Below are 10,278 nucleotides of genomic sequence, written 5' to 3' on the forward strand. Positions count from 1 at the left end.
GTGTGTGTGTGTGTGTGTGTGTGTGTGTGTGTGTGTGTGTGTGTGTGTGTGTGTTTATATTTGAGTTTCTATAGATATGTGGATTAATATTTCTGTTTATTTTTCTCCCAAAGGTGATGCTGGTGTCTCTTTGTGCTGGAGGGGTTGGACTCAACCTCATCGGAGGGAATCACCTGTTTCTCATCGACATGCACTGGTGAGACTCTGTTAGATGTAGTCGGCTGTAAATACAGTCGGCCTTCTGTCTGAATTACTTTCTTTATTACGTTTCTCCTGTTGTTCTTAAAGTACTTTCACCTTCAACTGAACTTCACTTGAGTCAGTTAAACTGAAACTTGAGCTGCTCCCAGCCTCTTTGTTCTCACAGAACCATTTACGAGACAATGATTGACATTTTAAAGACATGATAACCTTTTTACAGTTTTGACAATTCTAATTTTCAAGACAAGTGAGCTCACAAACTTTATCTCTTGTGCCTCACTTTAAAAAACAAGTTCCAAAAGTGCCAATCTTTGTCCTTGTCAAAAACCGACATAAAATTATATATTGTTAGTTGTATAATAATTAACATTGTTGTTTATATTTGACAAAAACACAACACAACAATTCTATTATTTTCTGTTCTAAATGCTTGAGAGGATTTTTTTATTTTATTTTTTTTTAAAAATTGCAAGAAAACAGGAAAATATAATGTATTTGTAAAAATGTCTCAATCTGTTGGAAAAATAGTAAAACTATAATTTAGAATCCAACCTCCAGATTAAAAGGCTGATATAATAGAATGCATGATTTTGTGCTGTAAAGTGTATTATAGTATGCAATAACACAGCCAAAATGATATTAAATAAATAAATGAATGATCCTTAAATGAGGCATAAAGGTTACATTTTGCATTATTAAATATGATAAAATACACTTCTTTAAGATGTTTTAATAGTGCTCACTCTCTCAAACAAACACAGGAGATAAAAATCAACATGAATACCATTTTGAGCCATTTTGCACTGACTTGGTTGTCTAATGCTACTCATGAAGTGATGAAATCTTTTGACCTGCTCAGCACCTCTGACCTCTGACCCCTCTCACAGGAACCCAGCCCTGGAGGATCAGGCCTGTGACCGGATCTACAGAGTGGGACAGAGTAAAGATGTCACCATCCACAGGTAACGCGTCAGCGGGACGGCTCATCCAAACCAAGTTTATTTATGTATAAATACTGAAATGATAGCATGAAAACGCAAAAGATATTGTATCAAATCAGACTGAACAATAAGCAATAATAATAAAAGATGAGAAAGAGAAGAAAGCTGAATAGATGGGTTTTTAGTTTCTGTTTAAAAATATGAATATCTTTAGCTACTCTCAGAGCGTCTTGAAGGCTCTTCTAACAACTTGGATTATAAATCCTAAAATGTTTTAGTTCTGCTTTGTGGAGCAGCTAAAAGAGAAGAACCAGAGGATCTGAGGTTCCTCACTGGTTCATAAACTAAAAGCATTTCTGAGAGGAAGTCTGGTAAAAATACACTGATAAAAGAACTTAAAAATCAATACTAAAAACTAACACGTAAAGATTTAAAAATAGGTGTAATATGTGCTTCTGCTGTCCTGCAGCCTCAGTGTGTTTATAATTTGGTGTGTGCGTGTTAATGAATGTGTGTGTGTGTGTGTGTGTGTGTGTGTGTGTGTGTGTGTGTTTTCTCCAGGTTTGTGTGTGACGGCACGGTGGAGGAGAAGATCTCCTCGCTGCAGGTGAAGAAGAAGGAGCTGGCCCACAATGTGCTGACGGGAACGGGGAGCACAGCCTCCAAACTCTCCCTGGCCGACCTCCGGATCATTTTTGGCGTCTGAGACGAGAGCGCCGCCGCCGTCAATATGTTTAAAGTTCAGGGTAGAAGATTGAAAAATAGTCTCATGAATCTGAGATGCTAGAGGGCTTATTTTACACACGTGTAGTGACGGGTTTCTTCTTTTATCTTAATCCAGAACAGTAATTTTACCGTCATCCTGACTGCTTTTCAACCTGTTATTGGACTTCATGTGCCTTTTTTATTTCAGTTCTTTACTTAAACTCCTTTAAGTCCCTTATTTCAGTACAGCTGTTAGCATCTGTTCACTCTGATGCATGTTGCTTTAGTGGATCTATTTTAACACTATGTCAGTTGTTCCTGAAACTCTTCTTCCTACATGATGCTTTTCAATGACCTGCGGTTTCTCTTATTTATTATTGTCGACGTGGTCTGAAGGAAACTTTAATTAATCTTTAAATGTTAACCTGCAGACACACAGGTGATTTACGCTGGCTCATTATTGGAGTGAAGCAAATACTTCCTCCTTGTTGTATATTTTTGTCACCTGATGGAGTTTATTTCTTTTAAAGCTGTTTTCAAATATCTTTGTTTAAGTATTGTTTGTTGATTTTAAATAAATTCAGTTGCTCATGTGACGGCTCCCTGTATCAAGTCACAGTGCTCCTCCAAGGGTACTTCTCAAGTCTTAGTCCCTCCCACCAGGGATGCATGGAGGAAACCATGCGAGGAGTATAAAGAATAAAACTAATGTGGCTGAGGTGGATTTTTTTATTATTTTGCTGCGGAAATGGGCTTCCATAGTCCTCCATGTTTTTAATGCTTCAAATCCAGAGGGGAGCTTCATCTCCATGTTGCGTTGATAAACATCGGACATTTGGGTCTCCAACGTCTGAAAATAACATTACACGACTGTAATATGAAATCGTTATTTAAAAAAAAATAATGAATACACTAATGATCCTATAGTCCAAGTGGTTTAAGATAAGTCTTAAAGCGAAACTTTAAAAACGTATAAAACACGTGGTTAACAAAAATCTACAATTGTTTTTTGCAAAAGTGAATTGTGATTTAGAAATGAAAGATTTTGCGAGTGGGCACATGAACGCAACACGCGGTAAGAGCGCGCGGTAAACTGGTTCCTGTGTGCTCGTGCTCGAGAACCCTCTGAGCACCGCAGAGCTAACGGTTACCGCCAGGTACGCAAAACTGCGGCCCTCACGAGTACTGGATCCAAAACACAAATAATAGCTGCTTGTTTTTTTTTTTTTAAAGCCATGGCGGCTGAGGCTGACAAAGTAGAGCCGGTGGATAGCGAGCAAGACGAGGAGGAAGATGTGTACGAAGTGGAGAGGATCATCGACATGCGAGTGGAAGAGGTAAAAACTAAGCTAAGCTAGCTACCGTAGCTAGTTAGCTACCGTTAGCCGCCTTGGCTAGCTTTGCAAAACATGGCTGTCTTTGGATTGCTTTCACTCCACTCTCACGACGTGTAGCTCACACACACCCTCCGTTACATTAACTCACATGTCTACAGTGTATTTATATATGTATATAAGGTGCATTAAATTGCTATTGTCCATATTTTAGCATCGTTTCTCCCATGATGTCCGTTCGCCTTTCCCCCTGCTGGGGCCAAAGGACGGACGTCTTGTAAAAGCTTAACACCCCCATTGTCCTCTTTGGTGCATTTGCTCCAGCAAAGCGAAACTAATCCAGAGAATATAGTGCTAGCTGTTAGTGTCGTTGTGCATAACACATATTGCATGGTGGTGTTTTTGTTTTTAGAGGTTTAGGGTTAGTGTGTGTTTATGAAAAGACATCAACAGACTGACTCACCTGTGTGTATTTACAGATAAACGTCTCACTGATAATATGTATCTGTTGGATCTCACTTATACTATTTTAAGTTACGTTGTGTCTTTGTAAGAACATAGTAACGTGATTATTTTGGGGGCATCTGCTGCGTTAATTATAATATTTCAGCTGTGTGACATTAAATCTTTACACAAGTCAAAGTTATCTAGTAACCTATTAGTATTTTACAAGATGCTTTTAAATAATATTCTATAGCTGTAGTTGTCCCACTTAGTAAGTAAAAAACAAAAACTATTTAAGTAATTAACTCACTAATAATGAACTGAAACTGTTAAATTTCATCACAAATGATGTACATCAGTGTGTGTCGCATTGATTATATTATATTATGTATTTGTTGAAGTTTACAGTAATCCTACTCTATTTAGTCTTTCAATACAATATCTGCCGTTTCTTATTGAATACCTCCAGATTTCTGTATAAATACTATGTCAATATATTATTAACAATCGTAGGTTATAGATGTTATAACTCGGTTATTTACCTCTTTTGTACAGTTTGTTTACGTTTTGCAGCAGTGATGCTTCCTATTATTATTGTTATTATTATTTCTCGTGTTGTGTTTACAAAGTCACAAGACAGCGGCACATTTAAACGTTAACTCCTCTTGGTGTGTAATTCTGAAGGCAGTGCCGTTGTGTTGGTCGTGTTTGTGCCAGGGCTTTTAAAAAGCATTTACTCTGTTCCTTAATGTCAATTTAAGTAATCCGATTATTTCCCAGCTTTGGACACTTTCAGGATAATTTGCGAGATGAAAAAAGATTTTGGAGATAACGTAGGTGAATTTATGCTGGAGAAACATTGTTGTGTAAGTATGTGCATTTGCAGTGATGAAGAGACGAGGAGAGAGGAAATGTGATCTCCAGCTGAACCAAACTGTACTGATCTTCCTTTCAAAAGTAAAACTGTTTCCAGCTTCCACAGCTGAACAGGAAGCTAAACTTCCCCCGGTTGGGCTAGTAGGTCAGAAATCTACTTGCCCGGGACGATGTTTACTTCTCCCTATGAAATAGTTTATCTTAGATGTCTAAGATAGATGTCTTAATAGTGTCACTTTTAACATGCAACACATCTTTAGACCCATGAAAAGAAAAAAGTGTTTAACTTAATCACTCTGAGTCATTTGTTTGCAGCTCTTCAACTAAATGTTTCACTGCGAAAATAACAACAAAAAACATTAAGAAATCTAAAATATGGATTTAGTCCAACTGTTTGGGCCTCTGGTCCCTTCACAATAAAAGCCTTGTTGTTTCAGCATTGCTTTGCTGCTCTTAATCTTGTAAACTTTCCTTTTTTAGGCTTTAAAAACCTTTTCAAGTGTTTTGCTTTTTCTGCCCAAATGAACTCTCAACACTGTCTTGTACAATATAGCATCTACTATGAAAACAACCAATGCATGAAGATTCATTTAATCTAGTCTGTCGGCCATGTTTGCGTGCAGGCAGCCGTCATCTGAGTCTGTCGGTGGGTGAAACAGTCGCCAGATAAACTGTGACAGCTTCGAGCCTCCGTGTCGGTTTAGTGGTGGAGGAAACGCTCACTTCTCTCTCTGTGTGTTTCCAGGGCGAAGTGCTCTACAGAGTCCGATGGAAGAACTACTGCTCGGATGATGACACGTGGGAGCCAGAGGCCCATCTGGAGGACTGTTGCGAGGTCCTCTTGGCTTTTAAGAAGTCCATGGCGGAGCTCAAGGCCAAGAAAGAGGCCGAGGCCAAGAAGAGCGTGGTAAGTCTTAGTGACAGTCAGGTAGTCTTAGTACTACTGGTACTGTACTCACCGAAACAATAGTACTGGTGTAGGTACAGCATTTAAGGAGTAAAGTAGGGGCTCTTACTCATGCACAGTTTTTGTTTAGTATCTCTTTTCATTCTATTTAAACCGAGGGGCAACCTCAGAGTCTGAAACATGAAGCCAAAGCTTCATGTGTTAAAGCTGCATTCTCTCTAGTTTCCACCAGGTGGCGACTCCTCTGGTTGTATAGAAATCTATGAGAAAATGACTCTACTTCTCTCTTGATTTATTACCATGGTCATATATACTGTACATAAGAAGAGGAAGTAGTCATCGTGATTCATCCATTGGTTTTTGGACTGCCGTCGCCATCTTGGCTTTTTGCAGCCAGTGAACAGGAAGTGACCATATTTGGGCTGAGGAGGAGCGATGTAGAGACGACGTATACGTCTCTGGTAGAGACCTGTCAATCACTGTGTAGCCCCGCCCTAAAGCATCCCCTGCTTTATGGTCTGTTTGACTCTAAATGGACCATAATGTACTAAATGAACATCATGCTGTATTGAAGAAGACTTGAAACTAGAGATTGAGAACATAAACTCATGTCACCGTGACTACGTCTGCTTCTTATTTACAGTCTATGCTTTAAACCAGACACCTGTAGATGAATGGAATACTGTGCAAGAGCTAAACGAGGACCCGCTCATAGAAAAGAGCTTCGTAGTGCTACTGTAGGTCTAAAACCAGGGAAGCTAAAAATAAAAAACAATGTATGATTTTAAAATGTGATGTTGCTACTCCTGTTCTGTTAGAAACCGCCGCCTACAAAGAGCGACACGGTCGATGCCGACTCAGAGAGTGAAGGTGACAAAGACCGTCCAACCGAGTCGCCCGTCAAGAAGAAGAAGAAGAAAAAGAGCCGGGAAGGAGAAGAGGAGCCTCCTCCAAAGGAGAAGAAGAAGAAGAAGAAAGACAAACGGAAGGAGGAGTTCAGGCCTCTACCGGCACCAGAGACAGACGAGGAAGAGGAAGAGGAAGAGGAGAGAGCTCCAACTCCAACCTCTCCTCCCAAGGAGAAAAAGAGCGACTCTAAAAAGAGGCAGATAGACTCTGAAGAGGAGGACGAAGAGCCTGTTCCCTCCAAAAAACACAAGAAGGAAAAGGGGAAAGAGGGAGGAAAGTATAAGAAAGACAAGGCAGAGGAGGGTAGGAAAAGGAAAGGGAAGAAGGAAAGGAAGATTGAAAGCTCTGAGGATGAGGCCGCTCCTCCTCTGGACGACACCCTGAGCGACGTCCCGTCTGAGTCCCAAATGGACGATTCGGCGTCGACCGAAACTGCGGCGAAGTCGGGCGAAAAATCCCGTTTGGAGGACAAGTCGAAACAAAAGAAAGGGAAGTGGGAGGTGAAGCTGCAGGGCATTAAGGACCTCATCCAAGACAAAAAGAGCAAAAAGCCCGACGCCACTCAGAAAGAAAGCAACCTCCAAAAACTGAAGAGCCTCACTTCTAAAGTCAAGGAGGACGCCGCGCCGCACTCTGACTCCAGCGATAGCTCCACGCTGCATAAGAAAGCCAAGAGCAAAGGACCGGAGAGCGCCGCCACGTCTGCAGCACCGCCGCCCAAAGTCCCGTCTTCCTCCACGTCCTCGACGTCCTCCACCTCCTCCGTCACAGCGACTGGCAGCACCACCAAGCCAAAGGAGGAGGAGGTGGTGGCGGCGGCGGCTAAAGAGGAGGCGCTGGGACCGAGGGAAGCGTCGGGCTCCACCAACCTGTTCGAGAAGTTCCTGTTGAACTGCGAAGCAAAAGACCGAGCGCCCCGACGGCAGCCGGCGCACCAGGCTGTCCCGGAGAAGATCAGCAGCAAACCCACAAAGGTACATCACCGTGTGATGCTGGTTACTTTTACCTCGTCAAAAAATGGCAAACGCATTTGTTCAAACTCAAAGTGGAGACAAACATGCATTTCGTGTAATTTATACAGTTTAGAAAATGTATAAAACATAATCATTTGTTGTTAATGAGATATAACATCAGTCCTCACTTCCTGAGCCTTTATCCCTTTTATTAAGCTTTGTTTAACTTGTTATAATACATATTCTATCTGTGCAAAGTTTCAGAGAACGTATAAAAAATGCCTAAAATCTATCTACTGTTAAGAAAGATGTAAGGAGTAAGTTATTGAGTAAGTTATCCCATTTCAACATATTTAATGTATATATTTAAAGACTTTTTGTCAAATGGTGAACATTAGTCAACATTAATGTTTGCCCTGTTTGATGGATTCTGCTGCTCACTGGTTTATCTGGAGGTTTGAACATTGTGTTTTATCAACATTAGCTAACAGGAAAGATTGAGAAGTTCTCCAAGACAACCAAAGAGTCTCCAGCTCAGAAACCAGAGCCGGAGAAGACGGAGAAGAACAAGCAATCAGATGGTATGCTCGACACACACAAATCATTATTATATATATGTACTATATACTGTATATAAATATAAATATGCCGACTTGTCTGCTCCGTCTTTTCAGCCTCCAGACCCGGCCAGAGTTACGGCTTCAGTCTGGACAGTGAGGAGAGGGAGGCGGAGCCGAAGCCCGGGGAGGATTCCCGGGAGCGGAAGGAGAGACCGGAGGAGACGCAGCGGACCGGCTGGGAGAGGAAGAGCTCGACGGAGGAGAGGAGGAAGAGGAGAGAGGACAGTGAGCCCAGACTCTTCATGGCGTGTGACGACAATCAGGACACCCAGGATCCACCAGGGGGCGCTGACAAGTGTGGTACGGTTCACATTTACCTCTCTGCACAGTTGAGATGTCCGTTTGTTGATTTTTAATGCAAACACTTACTGAGGTTTAAAACATAATGTGAGTAAGATTTTCAAGGTTTCAGCCTGTTAACTAATGAATAGTGGAGCAACAGATCCTAGAACTAGAAACACATGTTTTAGTGAATATTGCAGGAGAACCATCGTCAGTAAAACTGTATTTACACTGTGCTGGTTAATGTTAAAACTGTATTTACACTGTGCTGGTTGATGTTAAAGTGTGGAGTTAATCTGAGGTTCACATTTACACCTTTACTAACGAAGCGTCTCTCTCTGCTCCGTGTGCTGTCCAGACAAGGGCCAGGCCACCTTGAGTCTGGGAATGGACCTCAACCTGGACTGGATGACTCTGGACGACTTCCAGAAACACCTGAACGGGGAGGATGAGATCCTGTCGGGTCCGCCGCTGTCGCCCAGTGAGTACTTTTACATTCACAGCTCAGACTGTCTAGAAGCTTTCAAACTGTTGATGGATGATCTTCTGCTTAAAACGCCTCGTGGTTGTTAATCAACCCATTGTTTTTATGTTCCTTATTATTGAATGCACAACAACTTCAGAGAAGCGGTCGTTGCAAATGAAAATCTTGGATCTCAAGTTCCCTCAAACGATGCTCATTATAAGTATTTTTAAAAATAATAAGGAGAAGTTATGTACGGTAATAATATCGTATTGTGGGGCCTCTGGTGATCACCCTTACCTCACTTTGTTCATGTTAAAGCTTCAACTATTAGTCGGCTCAAAATCATCATTCTTTACAGGATTTGGTTACTTCAAACGGTTTATTTGGGATTTTAAATGACACATTTAGAATAAAATGTTGATGAAATCTGACGATACTGACGTTTTTTCACAGCTTCTAGCTGCGATAAACTGTAGTTTTGTCGATTGTTTAAAGAAAACATGATCTCATTTTTTCCAATGTCTTATAAATAGGTTTGATTGTGAGATCTACAATGCAAACTTTCTTTCACCTTTCAAGCCCGAGAAGCCCCCGATTGGGGGCCAGTGAGAAGACTTGGCTAAACACAGTGTGAAACAATGCACTAATCACAAAATCAAATTAAACAGCAGAACCTGGGCTACAAAAATGTATAAGCCATTTTTACATGCTCCAAACACAACGCGAACACCAACTAAATGAATTACCAAATATCAAAATCCATATAACGTCACCTAGTCAACCCACTCGCAATATCAAATCCCTCTACATCAAAGCATCAGCGAGATATGAGCCAAAGAACACCAACAACAGAAATCGCTTCATCAAACGATAGTTGTAACATTTCTCTTAGCTTTGCTGTTTTATTTTACCGGTAAATCCACACTGAAATATGTGAGACCTATTTCCTGTGTTACACTCCAATCATTCCGGGCGTTTCTAGGGGCCGTTAGGCATTCGAATTGCCGTGTGTAGCAGCCTGCACTTCCCACAGGACGGCACTTTGCTGATTCTGATTGGCTAACAGTGCTGTCAATCTCATTTTGGTGGTTATAGCTAAATTCTATTGGCTCTAACATTCAAATGAGGTGTCATTCACTCTCAAATCTTCCAATCCGATGCGGAGATGTAGCCTGGCGTACTCGCAGGCAGCTGACGCAGAGAGCATAGCATTAGCTTGATTTGGCGTCGCGTGTGTTACTTTTGCGGTTGTTTTGTCATCACTTTGTTGGAATTTTTGAGAGAAAGATGTCAAAACAACGAACAAAGAAATATTTCACTCCAGACGAAGTACTGAAACTGCTGGAGGAGGACCCCGGGAGCCTCGTTCGTCCTCGTGATTCATCGTCGGATGACGAGGATATCGTGCATCCCGACAACACACAAGACAGCAGTGACTCGGATTACTGTCTTCCATCATCGGAAAGGTATGATCGTCTTATAAATGTTATATTCATCGATGTATTGGTGTTTTCAATCTATCTAGAGCTAGCAGCTTTCTCAGGGCAACACTCTGGCTTAGTTATATGGTCTGATTGCATACTAAACAGGGGTGTGTGTGTGTGTGTGTGTGTGTGTGTGTGTGTGTGTGTGTGTGTGTG

At 41.4% G+C, this 10,278-nt stretch overlaps 2 protein-coding genes across 4 annotated transcripts in view; both read left to right on the forward strand.

The window, feature by feature from the left end:
- Window positions 1-117: 117 nt before the first annotated feature.
- On the forward strand, window positions 118-2,473 carry LOC116398031 (transcription termination factor 2-like). Its single transcript, XM_031874013.1, has 3 exons — window positions 118-196; window positions 1,089-1,163; window positions 1,704-2,473. The coding sequence occupies exons 1-3, from the start codon at window positions 189-191 to the stop codon at window positions 1,846-1,848; spliced, it is 228 nt and encodes a 75-aa protein (XP_031729873.1). The 5' UTR covers window positions 118-188; the 3' UTR covers window positions 1,849-2,473.
- A 439-nt stretch (window positions 2,474-2,912) lies between these two features.
- mphosph8 (M-phase phosphoprotein 8) overlaps window positions 2,913-10,278 on the forward strand; it is a 27,227-nt gene continuing 19,861 nt past the window's right edge. Inside the window, exons 1-7 of one of the 3 annotated variants that reach the window (XM_031873946.1) lie at window positions 2,913-3,184; window positions 5,247-5,408; window positions 6,227-7,291; window positions 7,755-7,851; window positions 7,945-8,190; window positions 8,531-8,653; window positions 9,963-10,104. In XM_031873946.1, the coding sequence (XP_031729806.1) occupies window positions 3,083-3,184; window positions 5,247-5,408; window positions 6,227-7,291; window positions 7,755-7,851; window positions 7,945-8,190; window positions 8,531-8,653; window positions 9,963-10,104 (1,937 nt within the window). In that variant the 5' untranslated portion in view covers window positions 2,913-3,082. The remainder of the gene's footprint in view (window positions 3,185-5,246; window positions 5,409-6,226; window positions 7,292-7,754; window positions 7,852-7,944; window positions 8,191-8,530; window positions 8,654-9,962; window positions 10,105-10,278) is intronic. The other 2 variants (XM_031873945.1, XM_031873947.1) reach the window with 2 other exon arrangements.

The sequence above is a fragment of the Anarrhichthys ocellatus genome, unplaced genomic scaffold (genome assembly GCF_004355925.1).
Source record: "Anarrhichthys ocellatus isolate YVR2014 unplaced genomic scaffold, GSC_Weel_1.0 scaffold77, whole genome shotgun sequence".
In the NCBI taxonomy this organism is placed as follows: Eukaryota; Metazoa; Chordata; class Actinopteri; order Perciformes; family Anarhichadidae; genus Anarrhichthys; species Anarrhichthys ocellatus.